Source organism: Phascolarctos cinereus, unplaced genomic scaffold (assembly GCF_003287225.1).
Source record: "Phascolarctos cinereus isolate Bilbo 61053 unplaced genomic scaffold, phaCin_HiC Scaffold_5;HRSCAF=322, whole genome shotgun sequence".
Lineage (NCBI taxonomy): Eukaryota > Metazoa > Chordata > Mammalia > Diprotodontia > Phascolarctidae > Phascolarctos > Phascolarctos cinereus.
Window position 1 is genome coordinate 67,931,648 of NW_027555958.1, and position 15,449 is coordinate 67,947,096.

The 15,449-nt window shown below is 37.6% G+C and overlaps 1 protein-coding gene across 2 annotated transcripts in view; it reads left to right on the forward strand.

The window, feature by feature from the left end:
* OLFM3 (olfactomedin 3) overlaps positions 1-15,449 on the forward strand; it is a 256,531-nt gene that overhangs the window by 222,460 nt on the left and 18,622 nt on the right. For both annotated transcript variants that reach the window (XM_078154990.1, XM_021000128.2), the window contains exon 4: positions 12,951-13,170. In XM_078154990.1, coding sequence (XP_078011116.1) covers positions 12,951-13,170 — 220 coding nt within the window. The remainder of the gene's footprint in view (positions 1-12,950; positions 13,171-15,449) is intronic.

Here is a 15,449-nt window from a genome sequence, read left to right on the forward strand (position 1 = left end):
CTCCAGTCTCTCCCCCTTCCCAATCTTTTCTTCACATACCTTTTTTTTTCCTAACTGAAAGGTTAGATGATGATTCTCCCCCTTACTCAAAAGCCTTGGTTGGCTTCCTAATACCTATAGAATAAATTTTTTTTTAAAAAAAATCTATAGCTTAATGCCTACAGGTTTCCATAAGTAGCCTACATTAATTAAGTCTACCTTTATTTCATACCATTCCTCTTCATAGATATCACCATGTCAGCTAAACAGGACTATTCGCTGTTCTCTGATTTCATCCCATCTTCTCCCATATCAGTGCAATCCCTTCTCAACTCATCTGTTGAAATCTTCTTCCTTCAAGATTCCAGACCTCTTGCCACCTCTTACAACAAACTTTCCCACATCCCAGCTGAAAATCTCTCTCTCTCTCTCTCTCTCTCTCTCTCTCTCTCTCTCTCTCTCTCTCTCTCTCTCTCTCTCTCTCTCTCTCTCTCTCTCTCTCTCTCTCCCCATCCCTCCCTCCCTCTCTCTCTCTCTCTCTCTCTCTCTCTCTCTCTCTCTCTCTCTCTCTCTCTCTCTCTCTCTCTCTCTCTCTCTCTCCCCCCCCTCACCATTTTACTTGGATCTCCAATTTTTCCATTGACACATTCTACCTCACATCGTACTTCTCTGAAGATATATCTGACCTCCCCTCATGGATTATAAAAGATGGTGTTTTTCTTCTTTGTAGCTAAAGAACCTAGCACACTGCCTTGCTCATAGCAGATATTTATTTTTGCCTTTTTCAGAACTTTTTATTGATTCCTTTTTTTACATCATAATTTCCCTCAGTTGTTTGATTGGTTGTTGTCCTTTTGTGCTTAAAGAGGACTAAAATTACATCATTATGTCAGGGTCCAAGTGCAGCGTGTCTGACTGTGGCTGATCAGACCAATATGAACTTGGAAGGCTTTAGCAGAGGTTGGGCACCAATCATCCATATGAACATTTGGAGTGAAGATGTCTTTAAATTTGCGCATCTCACATTTCTTTTCCCAAGTATCCCTTCTCACAGAGAGCCAACCCATATAAAATATTTTTAAAACAAAAAGAAAAATAGGAAAAAATCATTAACACCAATAAATACACTGAAAAAGTCTGAAAACACATCAATGATGTGCAACATCAGTGGATCTCCCATTACCATGAACAGTTGGTTTGGGATGTCCTCTCATAGCAGGCATTTATTTTCAAATGGAATTGAATTACACTGTAAGGTGGGTACAGAAAAAAAAAAGGTTCCTAGCCTTTTGGATTCCATGTACTCCTTAGCTTAAAGCTAACCTTACTGAAGGTTTTCTGTCCTCATGCTCCATATTCAAAATGAAGAAAAATAAATTCTAGAGTTTATCATGCAAATGGACCCAAATGTTTTTTCATGATGAAACATTTATTCAGTACACAACATGTTTACTATTATAAAATTGTTAAATGCCAAGATACAGTCTAATAAATCAGTGAGATACTTGATTCTTTTTCTTATTGAATAATTAATAATAATAACTAGTATTTACACAGCACGTACTATGGGGCAGGCAGTTGCTTTACAAATATTTGTCTCATTTAACTCTCACAGCAACTCCATGAAGTAGGTGATATTATTCTCCCCAATTTATAGGAAATTGAGACAAAGTTTAAATGACTTGCCCAAGGTCACATAGCTAGTAAGTATCTGACTCAGGGTTTGAATTCAGTTATTCTTGACTCCAAGCCCAGTATTCTATTACCACATCACATCACTTCCATATTAATCAATAGTTTTATACTCAATTTAGTGTTTGAAAGAGATGCCTAAAGATCATGTTCAGCCTCTAATTTGTTTCTCCCTTGGAATCTGATTGTGAAAAGCACTGAGAATGCTGATTCACAGAGATAAGTCATTATAAATGGAATTAAAGCCTTCTGAACAGTTCAAGTAGAAACAGAATATATTTCTCCAAGTATACTCCCCAAATTTCTTAACTCCATTGATTGCAAATCAATTCAGAGTTCCTAGTTATTGCAGAGATCAATTAGATCATCTTTCTATGGGTCATTGTTGATTACTTTTTTCCTTAGCTCAGTATGAAAAATGTCTCAAATCTCTAAATCATCCACTTGTCTTTTGGTCAGTAAGAAGTTTGCCTGCATCTTTCTTTTTCATAATTTACAGATGTTCCATAATGATCTTTTCTCTCAATCTCCTCAACCTGATTGTTCTCTCTGTAATCTACTTTTTTTCTATAACACTACTACTTTTTCAATGTTTCAATATGACAATATAATTATTTATAAAATATTCCCAGTGTTACTTTAACAAACTTCCTGTACCACCCTAGATTGACAACTCCTGGTGGAGAGGATATAAATTATTAAAATAGGCAATTAAACATATTATAATAATAAAATGAGCAAATGCCCAAATCATCAGATATTGATGTCCAAATCTCTAACACTTTGGTGGCTACATCTGAACCTCTTTGAGGGAAATTTAAAGATGTTTTCTGGCCTTCAAGTCTAATAATGCAAGAGGATACCATGAAAAGAATCTGAGTGCTTAATATAGTCAGTGACTTTTAAAGATAAGGGGGAAAATAACCCTTTGTTTTGCAGGGTTTTATACCACAACAAAACACAAGAGAAACAATATAAAACATATATAAAACATAAGAGAAATATCATTGTTTGTCACCAAAAATATATCTTAGAAGTATTCAGGATTCTGGGATTCCATGGCCATAGGTTTTATGACCATGTAAGTTTGGGAAATTTCTCACATTGGTGTTGGGTCAGTACCACTCAATTTTTAGGTACATCTGCCTCAATACCTCTTCATCTCTGTCTTCTTTCACCCATCTGCCTACATATATATATATATATATATATATACACACACACACACACACATATGTACAAAATGTAATCACATATTACATGAAACCATTCTCATAAGTTAAAATAAGAAATAGAAAGAATACTTTTTATTTTAAGATGTGGAGTGTACATATCTTCATTATGTCCAGTTCTGCTGACTTCGTTTTAGGAAGGACAAACGAGGACATGTTCAGAAAAGGACATCGAAGATGGTATTAAGACGCGATATTTTTGCCACATGAGAATAGCTTGAGGGATCAAGAAATGTTTAGTCTGGAAAAGAGAAGACTGAGGGGTACGTCAGAGCAGTCTTCAAATGTCTAACTAGCTGCAATGTAGTAGGTAGATCTAATTTATTTCATTGTCCTGTTTGCTACTAGGGAGCAGAGCTAGTACCAATAGAAAAAGTTGCAGAGAGATGTATTTTGTCCTAATATAAGAAAAAAAAGTCCTAACAATTAGAAATGGTCCAAAAATTGAATGAATTTTCTTGGTAACTCATGATTTTGTCTCAGAAGTCTCTAAGCAGATAATGGATAGCTGCTCTTTGAGGATTTGTAGATTGAATCCAGACTTTGATATGAGGAGACAACACTAACTCTGAAATTCTTGAATTATTTTTCTCATCTGATCCTAACCAAAAACAAACAAATAAACAAAAATAGCAGCAATATGGGTCTCATCTATTAAACCAATTCTACAAATAAGGGATCAAGACTCAGGGGGATTAAGTGACCTGTCTAAAATCATGGAACCAGTTAGTGGCAAAGCTGGGAACATAAACGCTTCTCCTGACTCCCTCTACCACTCTCTAAGAACAAACCTGAGATAGCTGAAAGAGGAACAAGTACAGAAGAAAATGGCCTCAGTTGTTTGATGCTATTTGTTAAGATACATAAAAAAAAAAGCAGTAACCAGAACAACTTGGAGCATCCCATTGGTACCATTAAGGAGTATTTGAAAATATACTTTTTTTTTAAATTTAAGGAATTGACATCCTAAACATTACCATAACTAATGAGCTAAATGTTCTTTTTGATAGATGCTTGGATTTTTATTGTGGTTGTTGTTTGTTCGTTTGTTTTCCATTCATGGAAATAAAAAAGAGTCCAGTCCTTTGTCTACTGACACACTACCTCCAAGAATAAAACATGTCTCCTAAAAATGAGGCATTTAATTCAATTATAAAGGAAGAAAAAACAACCGGAAACTATGTCAATAGGAATTGATTAAATCTTTTCATAGCACTGCATTTTAAATCACTCGTGAAGTGGTAACAACATACACTTTTGATTGATCTTCTTGAAAGGTGACTAACCTTTCAATGAAGCCCCACTTCCAAGACTGATATCTTGCTGTTACATTGTGAGGCCTAAGGTATTATATTCCATCACAATGGAAAGAGTGCAAATATTGCTCTGGGGTATCAGAACATTGCTGTTCCACATGAACCAGACTCCTCTACCTCAATGGCTTTTGAAATTGTTTTGAGCAAAGCTTCCTGTTGAAGTGCCTCACTTCCTTTATGGGTCAAAAAGATTCAAAGATTCCTTTCAAATATCTTAATTTCCCAGAAAACACCCCTTCAAAAGAACAGGAAAAGTATGTTTCCCACCATTTTATAGTGGTTGTAAGTGTATTTCAAAGGTTCAGTCTATTTTCCTCTTCCAGTGATGTCTTCCAATATTCTCAGTTTTTGTTTCTAGCTGGAGCACTTTTTTCTATGACAGTGTTTGAAATATTTCATGGTAGCTGCCATGTTCCCCCTGAATCTTCTTTTCCCCAGTGCCTTCTACTGATCCACAAAAGCATGAACTGGAGTTTTGTGGTTGAACAAAGAACACATATAACTTTCTGAACAATAAAGATATTTATGAGTCGCAAGGTTAGCAAGCACATAGATTTTTTTTCTGGGAAATTTCTGGTTCAATGCAAAACAAATCTATTGAAAATGTCATCTACAAATTAAGAATATAATTTTCAGTGCTAATTCTTAAGGTTAAATCACACAATCACGTACACAAGAAAGAATTACATCGCTTTCTAAAGTTAATCCCAAATACGGGCTAAAAATTCTGAGACAGAAACAGGAAGGAAGGAAGGAAGGAAGGAAGGAAGGAAGGAAGGAAGGAAGTAAGGAAGGAAGGAAGGAAGGAAGGAAGGAAGGAAGGAAGGAAGGAAGGAAGAAAATAGCAACAGAGAAATGGAGAGAAGAGAGGAGATAAAAAGAGACACTGAAGGAAAGGAAAACAGAGCAGCAAAGGGGAAAGGAAAGAGAAAGATAGAGAGGAAGAAGAAAGTGAGAAAATACTAGAACACTATAGACACTCTATGAGTTTCTCTGGTGCATTCTTCTAACACTTTTAAGATGATTTAAAGTCTAACCAACACAAAAGAGAGGGCTGTTTTAGCACTTTGAGGGATCATTACAGATGCTGAAAGCATCATTTAGAACCATGAATGAACACTAGCTGTATGCACTGTTCAAAACAGCCAAATACAATAATTGACCAAATTTCATTTTCACTCATATTTAGGGGTATGCTGGCAAATGTTTAAGAATAGTCTTTCTGGGTAAACAGTGTGTATGTAACCTGCTTTTCATCTATATTATTAATATTCTTTCAAGTCTATACAATCAATAAAACAAAGTTCTGATTTGTAATGTTTGCCACTACCCAAGGGATAAATGCTCACATAAAACATTTAACAATCAGCTCTCCCAAGCCAGTTCCAGCTGGCACCATTTAAAAAAATAAATCGGGATCAATGATTTCATCTATGTGTGGAGAATCCGCATTGTGGAAACTTCTTCCACCAACAGAGATTTACAACTCAGGTATATATTTAGTCATAGAGATCAGACTGGGACACTGAGAGATCCATCATTTTGCCCATAATCATGCAACTAGTATTTATCAGAGGCAGAGTTTGAACCAGGTGTGTCTGACTGTAGGGCCAGACATTGATCTAATGCCATACAGCCTCTCAAAAGAAAATCCTAAAGCAACTTTTACTCCCAGACAGACTTCCATTTCAGTACTTTGTCTGACACAGTGCCCAGCACATAGTAGGCACTTCTGTTTACTGTCTGACTTAGAGGCATGTAGATGTGATAAAAACAACTTTGTAAATCTAGAGTTCCTGTCTCATAGAAAATCAGAGAAGCTGAGACTGTAAAGATCACCTACCATAATCCTCTCATTCTGCAGATGAGACAACAGAAGAATAGAGAGTATAGTTGGTTGATTGGTTGTTCTGCTTTGTTCTTGAAGAGGCCCAGAATGACATCACTATGTTGGAGTTAAGGTACAATGTGTCTGGCTGTGGCTGATCAGAGCAATATGACCTGAGAATGCTCTACCACAGGTAGGGCAAAAATAGTCCACATGAACCTTTGGAGTAGAGATGTCTAAATTTTTACATCTCTCATTTCTTTTGAGCTACTGAAATTCTGCTTTGCTCATAGAGCATAGATTCTTTTTTCATGAGAACACACCATGCTGGGTGATCCTTTGCCAGTATCTCTCCTGTCTCATAATCAATTCCAAAGTTCTTCAGAGAGACCTTGAGAGTGCCCTTGTTGGAGAGACCTTAAGAGAGAATATAATAGACTTACCCAAGGTCAAATAATTGATGAGTGGCATGGCCATCACTTGAATACAGTTCACCTGATTTAGTCACCTAGTGCTTTCTACTATGCAGGACTGTCTCTCACGACAGGCATTTCAAAAATCCCAAAGTATACAAAAGGACCCCAAAAAAGTAAAGCATATGTCTTTAGGATACATGAGGGATTCTGTGGCCTTTGAATGTCATAGATTGCTAACATTCTGTAATAGTGAATGATGCATCATGACAGAATAAATGGAAGGCAATAAGGTGGTCAGGAAAATATGGCTTGAAATTCTGCTTCTGACACATACTATCTATGAAAACATGGGCAAGTCAATTAATCTCCCAGCAACCCCCAACATTCATCTTTAAGACAGTTAGTTACAGAGGAGTCACAGTTCATTATCTGTGGAAGGTGTTTCTGTGATAGGAATTTCTCAATCTGATGAAATTATAAATCTGGATATACAGAAGCACACATTTTTGATTTTGTTTTGTTGGAGAAGCTCAGTGCAGTACAGTCAAACGATCTCTGGGAATGGAGTCAGAGGATTTGGGTTCAAATCTTGGCTCTGCTATTCACTATCTGTGTGATAATGGACAAATCTCTTCAACCCTCTGAATCTCCTCTCATCATCAAAATGATCAGCTTGTGCTACATGGCTCCTAAGGTCTTTTTAACTCTAGATCTCTAAATATAGCCTATGACTTCATTGGTCATATGTGTCACATACTTTGTCAAACGTGGTTAGTATGGGAATGGAAGAATGTTGGAGAATAAAATTCGCACTAGGCTTTACCAATGCAGACCTGTACATTTTTTAAAAACAAGTGTAGCAACAACAAAAAAGCTAATATGAATTGGGACTGCATTAAGTGGGGCAGGAATAGGGAGGTGATGGTCACATTGTTCTCTCCTTCATCATTCTTCATCTGGAGTATTCAGTTCAGGGAAAGAGGGTGTAAGGGGGAAATTGATAAACCTCGACTGTCTGAAGGATGGCAACCAGGACAGCAAAGGACCCTGTAACTGTATCACATGAAGAATGGATGAAGGACCTGGAGACACTTAGGCCAAAGAAGATTCAGAGAGGACATGCTAACTGTCCCCAAGGATTTGAAAGACTTAGGTTAGACTTCATTCTGTTTGACTCCAGAAAACAAGCATGACCAATGGGTTGAAACTGAAGCAGTTAGTGTAGGCTCCATGTCAGAAAAATCCTCCTAAATATTCTATCTGTCCAAAAGTGGCATGGGCTGCCTCAATCAGCAGTGGGTTCCCCATCTTGGAAGCTTTAAAGCAGGTGTGCTAGATGACCATTTACCAGATATTTTAGAGAGGGAGATTATTTCAAGTATGGGTTAGAGTGGATGAGCATTGAGTTCCTTTTCAAAGCTCCAGTTCTATGATACTTTGCAACTTTCTGGAGCAGCGAGGGGCTGATTGATTTCCCCAGGGTCGCACAGCTGGTATGTGCCAGAGGCAGGCCCAGAAACCAGTTCTTCCTTGGTTCAAAGGGGAATTTTCTATTCCATTTGTCATGCTGACTTTCATGATGTATTTAAAAGAAAAAGGCTGTCCCCTCAATTGTGTGCTAGGGCAAGCTTAAATTGGATTATGAGAGTCTGTTGTTAAATTTTGAGTGTGAACATTTGTTGTTGTTCATTCATATCTGACTCTTTGTGACCACATGTGGGATTTTCTTGGCAAAGATACTGGAGCGGTTTGCTATTTCCTTCTCTAGTGGATTAGGGTAAACAGAAGGTAAGTAACTTGCCCAGAGTCAGACAGCTGGAAGTGTCTGAGGCCAAATTTGAACTCAGGACTTCCTGATCCCAGGCCTGATGTTCTATCCACTGAGCCATCTAGCTAGGAACATTTTTATCTTGAAAACTGTAAATGTGAACATGGAAAAAGTTACAAGAATCAGTGCTTGATTTAGGATTTTATTGGTTGTCCAGACAAGAAAATGATGGAGAAAATGCAGTTAAATGCAGTTAATGTAGTTAAACCTTAAAAGTATGTTGTGGGTACATTTTTTTTAAAGAGCTGGTTGTTAAACATTCATAAACATGCTAATCCCCTATATCCCCTGATTAAAAGAAGAAAAAAGACAGATTGCTTTTGAAAATACTTTCAAATCAAAAGGAATTCATTTTCCCAATCAACTGATGCAAACAATATCTTGCATCCTACTTTCAGCTCATCAAAAAGACTAATGGATTTGTGCTTCTAAACTTGTTTGAATAATTGTGCTCTTGCCCATTCCAGTAGCTATTATTTTGAGACAGGAGGATTTCTGCCATGCAATTATAGATTAGGCATTCATATTACACCTTGTGTCAGAACAGCAAAATTCCAGAAAGGCAAAATCCTGAGTAGGTCACTAAGCCCAGCTCTGTGTTGTTCTTCTTTAACCTCTTAAATATTTGATTTTGTTCCGGTTGTTCTTTCTTCCTCATTCTCTGACAAGTTGCTAGAGCTGGAAAATGGATTGCTAGCAATCAAATAATGGAGTATCTAAAAGGTCAACATGATATAAATACCTTGTTTTCTTTCAAAAAGAAAATGAGTTGTTGAAGCTGCGATATGCCATCTCAGGGCTCGACCTTCTTTAGAGCTTGGTCATTTCTACCTGAGAAGGGTGCTCGCGTTACAAGGACAATACTGTCTCTTCCTGATAGTGCTTATGATGTGTGCTGAATACAACCACAGAACTACTTTCATTAAAATCATAATGAACAATCTCACCGTCCTGTAGGAATCACATGATGCTCTAACTAATAAATGCATTTCCAAATGAGACACTAAAAATAAGGCTAGCTCTCCATTTTAGGTCCTTCAACTCTGATTTTTTGAGAGATCTCATCATAATGTAAACTCCCTCCTCCCTCTCATTTTGCACACATGCCCTAAATTCAAGAATTTCCAAGCCTGTACAGTAAGCGGAAATTTCCCCAAGTAACATCAATCCATAAATCAGGGCAGTAATGGGATCTCTTGCTATTGTAATGCATTTATCATAATAACAGCTTCTAAATGTAATTTAAAAATGCAATTTTCCACTGCTTAAATTAGCTAGCTGTACAATGTGCATTCTGATGGCACCTATGGATTATTCTCAAGTGATCATAATAATGGCGATTTGTTGCCCCAAATTATGTCGTTCTGCAGTAATGTAAGGCTGAGTTGAAGCTGTTAGGTTGTATGAAAACTGACAACCACCCAGATTTTGAAAGTTAGGGAAAACAAGCTGGAGTCTCATGAGAGCATATTCTGCTTTCCTTTCTCCTGGAATGCCATTGAAAACTATAGGTACTGTGAGGCTCCCCATTTCCTCCAGGATAAAAATAAAAACAGCTCTGTTTTGCATTCCAAGTCCTTCATAATCTGGTTCCTACCTATTTTTCTGGATTGATTTCTCATTATTTTGCTTCACACAGTCTATGTACCAGATAGGCTGGCCTCCTGAATGCTCTCTATATACAGTATTTCTATGGTCCACCACCACATTTTTGCACAGGCTGTTCCATAAACCTATAACACAATCCTGTCACACCTATACCTTTAAGAAACTGGAACTTCCTTCGAAGTGCAGCTCAAGAGTGAACTTCTATATGAGATCTTTCTAGATCCTTCTAATTATTAGTACCTTGCTGCCACCTCCTCCCAAAATGCTTTTCTATATACTGTGCATGCTTTATATGAACTTAAATCATTTATATGTTCATCTCCTCAATCCCTCCCCCTAATAGAATATAAGCATCTTAAGGGCAGTGACAGATTGATTTTGCCTTTGTATCCCCAAAGTCTAGCAGACTGCCTGACAGAGACAATTCTTAATAAATACTTACTAAAAGAATGAATTGGGACTGGCCCTCGAAATGAGCCAAAGTGAGTGAGATTTATTTCACCAAAAAAGCATCTTGATCTAGAGAGGCAAATTAACACTTTTGAAGTGCAGAGTGATCAGTTGACTAAAAATAATTTCCATAAGTGGGAGCAATAAACTAGTGTACTGGAAGGGTTAATTTATCTCACACGGACAAGCAGTCATTCTAAATGCAGTTATCTTTCAGTTCTGCATGTTAATGGAGGAAAAATCATTCCAAATAATCCAAATAGTACAAAAAGCCAATTCTTTGTTTCTTTTTCTTTTTTTCCTTTCTTCCATTTCTTCTTTTTCTCTTCTTTTTCTTCCTTTTTTCTCTTCTTTCCTTTTTCTTCTTCTTTCTCTCTGTTTCTCTATGTCTCTGTGTTTCTCTTTCTCTCTCCCTTTCTTTCTTCCTTCCTCACAACTTTTTTTTTATTTCTCTACTCTCCGTATCTCACTTATGCTGGGATTGCCACATCCACTCATAGGCCCAATCATACTACTGATGAGAATGGAAGTTTTAACCTGCTACATTTCTAAACTGAATCATTTCACTGCTCTTTGGAAGCCTGGTGCACCACTGCTCCTCCCCGCCCAGGAACTCATCATATTGGGGCCAGTCTTAGTGTGGACACCCAAACGGCTTTAGCCCTACTGTAGCTCAGAATCCCTACATTCAAGTTTTATCTAGCTTCCCTCAGTAGTAAGGATTACAAAGGTACATCACCATGCCTGGCCAACATTAATTTCTTAAGGCTTTGGAAAGCTGTGTTTTACTTTATTGTCATCAGAACAGTTCATATAGGTCTATTATCCAGTGGGAAAATTCCCTCCACTGATGCAGAAATTGATTGGGAAGTAGCAACGGTCAGAATTGCTCTACCAAAGCATTCTGGATCCCTTGGGGAATAGGATGTCAGTAGCTCAGATCTAATGTATAAAAGAGCTTCTGGACCAAAGACATACTGCAAGTATTGAGCATAAATTGACTCTAGAACAATTTCTTTCTTCTACTGTAGTATGTGCCTTGGATTTTGTTGATATCTGCCTCAGGATGTGGTCACAACTAGTTCATAAATTTGATAATTTAGTGATTTAAGCCTTCCTACAATTCTTATCTGAAACCGACGGACAAAATGAACAGTTGGCCAAGCACTGAAGTGGGAGAGATGGTGAAGTACCCTTAGGAACTACTTCTAAATTGATGATGATTATAATAATGATAATAATAATAAAGTGCTTGTATACAGAGGATAATCCAGGGAGAATTTGAGAGTTCAATAGCTTCATAAATGTGTTTTCCCAGAGTGGACTGTGTACTATGTAGTAAAGCAGGGAGCAACCAGGAGAAAGGAGTAACTATTTGGGGGAAAATAGAAAAGACAGACCTGAAAAAGAAAAAAAAAAACTAGACTGTAACTTATAGACTTTAGGGAATTGACTAAGGTACTGTTAAGTGATTTGCCCATGGTCACACAATTAGCTGTATCAAAAATAAGATTTGAACCCAGGTCTTCCTCACTCTAAGGCCAATCCTTATCCACCAAGCCACGTTGCCTCTCCTTGGGAAATATTGCATGATTTTGTACGTGTTTGTGGCAGACTTACTTCTTGATTGCTGACACTTAACCTAATATAGAAATAGCATATTATCTGAACACATACATTAATAACAGTTTGACATTATGGGTGTGTGTTGAGAGGGAGAAGGTCACAGCAAAGGGAGAAGTTCTGGGAAAGATGTAGTTTGTAAAAAAACATGGGATGAAAGAGGAAGTTGGACCTGTCAAGATTTCCAACAGGTTATCTATGAAAATTGCAATTCACAGGTGGATAACTGATAATCAACTATAAATCTTTTGTGTCTAGTAGTTTATTCCAAACTTGTTCCCAAATCATAAATTAAAAGAAAACTAAGAATGAAAGAACTTCAGTTCAGTGTTGGGTCTTTGTTTGTTTGTTTTCTTCAATGAATAATGATTGGTCCAGTCCATACCTATCATTTCATCAATGTGAGGAACTCCCAGTACCTTCCTCCTATACAAATGGGCAATTGCCAGGAACTTAAAAAGCTGTCTGGGAGGCACTAAAAGGTTCAATGACTTGCCCAGTGTTACATGTATAGTAATTGATAGAGGCAGACCTTGAACCCGGGTCTTTCTAACTCCAAGGCCTATCCTCTAACTACTTCACTATGCCATCTCAAAGCCTTCATTTTACAAATCATGAAAAAACACAAAACAAAAGAAAAATTTAGACCTAATACAAAATCCTTAATTTCTACCACCATAATTGCTCTAATTGCAATAAAGGTTGATTAAGATCTTCTTGGGAAATGTTTATTTTATCTGATTAAAAAAAAAGAAAGAAAGAAAAAAAGAGTCTTCTTGTACTACCGTACTGGGATAAGTGGATTTATGGCTCATAATCCTGGGGTCACTTAATTTTCCCTAAACACCAATTTCTACCTAAAATCAATAAGGAATTCTGAAGCCATTCCAATAATCACCCTTAAGTATCATATTAAAGGGATTTAGCTGCATGATCTGTTTTAAACTGCTCTCAGGAACAATTGGCTGCTTTTCACAGGAGTTGAAAGAAAAGATGGATGAGCTCCTGCCCTTGATCCCAGTCCTGGAACAGTACAAAACGGATGCCAAGTTAATCACCCAGTTCAAAGAGGAAATTAGGAATCTGTCTGCAGTCCTCACAGGAATTCAGGAAGAAATTGGGGCCTATGACTATGAGGAACTACATCAGAGAGTGCTTAGCTTAGAAACCAGACTTCGAGACTGCATGAAGAAGCTAAGTAAGTTTAATGATTTTATTTACTTTTCTGAGTTACATGTTTATCTTTACTAAAACTAACCTTTTGCTTTTGTAATACTGAATATAGCTATTCTAAGAAGCCAAGGAAGCCTTCTTACCCTCAAGTATCGAGATGATGAAACTGATTTACTCAACATAAGTGGAGGCTATATATGATTGGGAAAAGAAAGTCCCTTTGATTTTTTTGTTTTGTTTTGTTCTTTGGTGGCAATCAGGGTTAAATGACTTACCCAGAGTCACAAAGTTAGTAAGTGTCTGAGGTCTCATTTGAATTCAGGTCTTCCTGACTCCAGGGTCCATGCTCCATCCATTTCACCTCCTAGCTTCTCTGTAAGTCCTTTCAACTTAAACATATTTTCAAAAGCAAGCTGTTTTGTTTTGAATAGCAGAATGATGTTCCATTGTTTCTTTTCAAACGTCCTTGAATGGATAGCAATCTTGTCTCTGAGTCAGAAAGACTTGAGTTTAAATACTGCCTCTGACACACACTGGTTGGATGACCTTTGGAAAATGATCTAACCTCTCAAGGCCACGGGGGTTTGATAAGAACATAGTTAGAAAACACAGAGCAAAATGCAAGATCAGCTCCAATAACAGTTGCAATGAGTCGACAGACTCCTCGTGCCTCTCTGTCATTCCACAGAGATATGTATCTCTGATGTTAGTCTCATTTTAACTGTACAAGGTGAGGTTCTTGTCTCATCAGAGGAGCAACGACCCCTCTCCTTGTAGCTTTCAGAGAGAGGGAACCCACTACCTCCCCCAAAAGTGTTTTGGATAGCTTTAATACTTAGTAATTTTCTTCTGTCATGAAACCTTAATGTGCCTCTTTGCATCTTCCAAACACTGTTCATAGTTCTGCCTAGAGGAGCCCAGCAGACAAGCCTACAAATTCATGAGAACAGGTGTTCTATCTTCCCCAAGCTTTCTCTTCTCCAAGCTAAATTACCCCAGGTCTTTCAAATGATCACCATGAGCATTAAGTCAAGGCTCTTCACCATCCTAATCGTCCTCTTCTAGACATCGTCCAACATATCAATGTCCCTCTCTGAGTAAAATGTTCCTGAAATGAATTAAGTATATGTGAGGACTTAATGATATTTGATTAGAAAATGACTGACTTTCTGGGAAGCTGGGTACCATTTTAGTAACATGAAAATCACAAGATCACAAATACAACTAAATACACCAAGATCCGTGCTTGCATTATATGACCTTTGAAGTCTCTTCCAACTCTAAGTATCTTTAATAATATAGATATAATGAGTGTATGCAATGATTTAAGCTTTATAATGTGTTTTGTTCACAGGAGGTAGGGAGTGAAAATATCAACATGCACAGGAAAGGGAACGTTGACTCTAGAATCAGAGGCCTGGATTAAAATTCTACTTCTGACATGGACCTCTGTGACTCACCTATCCTCCCTGAATCCTACTTTTCTAATTTGAAGGTGGTGGGCTAGGGGGCCCATGAGATCCATTCCACCTCTGGATCTAAGATTCTATGATACTCCTTTACAGATGAGAAAAACAAAGCTCAGATAAGTGATAAGTGAAGTGAATTGTCCAGGTTCACATCACTTGAAAGTGTTAGTACCAGAACTCAAGTCTAATGACCGCAAACAATGCAGGCACACTATAAATGTATAGTATCTCTAATAGCCTTGTTAATGGAAAAGAATGTAATAGATATGGCCAATGACCCAAAAGGTGACTGAAATAGTGAGAAAGCTACTGCGTAGAGAATGGGAAACGGCAGTGGGCAAACCGTCTTTACATTCATCCTGCAGAATGGTGGTGTCTGTGGTTCAAATCTATGGGAAGGGATAAAAGCCAAAGAGAATATTCCTGGCTCACAGACAGAATTCATAGCCTTTGTCCATGAATTGACTACAGAACCACTGCTATTTTCTGTAGTGGGATGTGGTTTGGATTTTGTTGGTTTCTACATCAAGATCTAGTCATGACTACTTCATAAACTTTATGAGTTGATGATTTCACTTAGGCCCTACTGGGATTCATGTCTACAACACAGATATAAAATGAGTAGTTGGCCACAGACTGAAGTGGGAGGGAAGGTGAAGCCCCTTCAGGAACTAACTCTATGTTGTTAAGAAAAAGGAATGCTTGTGCATAGAGGGTACTCAAGGGAGCACTTGGTTCCTCATTAACTTCAGAAAAATGTTTCCCCTGAGCAGAGTAAGACTATGTACCAAAATAGGGGAGAAGCAACAGTTTGGGAAAAAGAGATGGCTGGGCC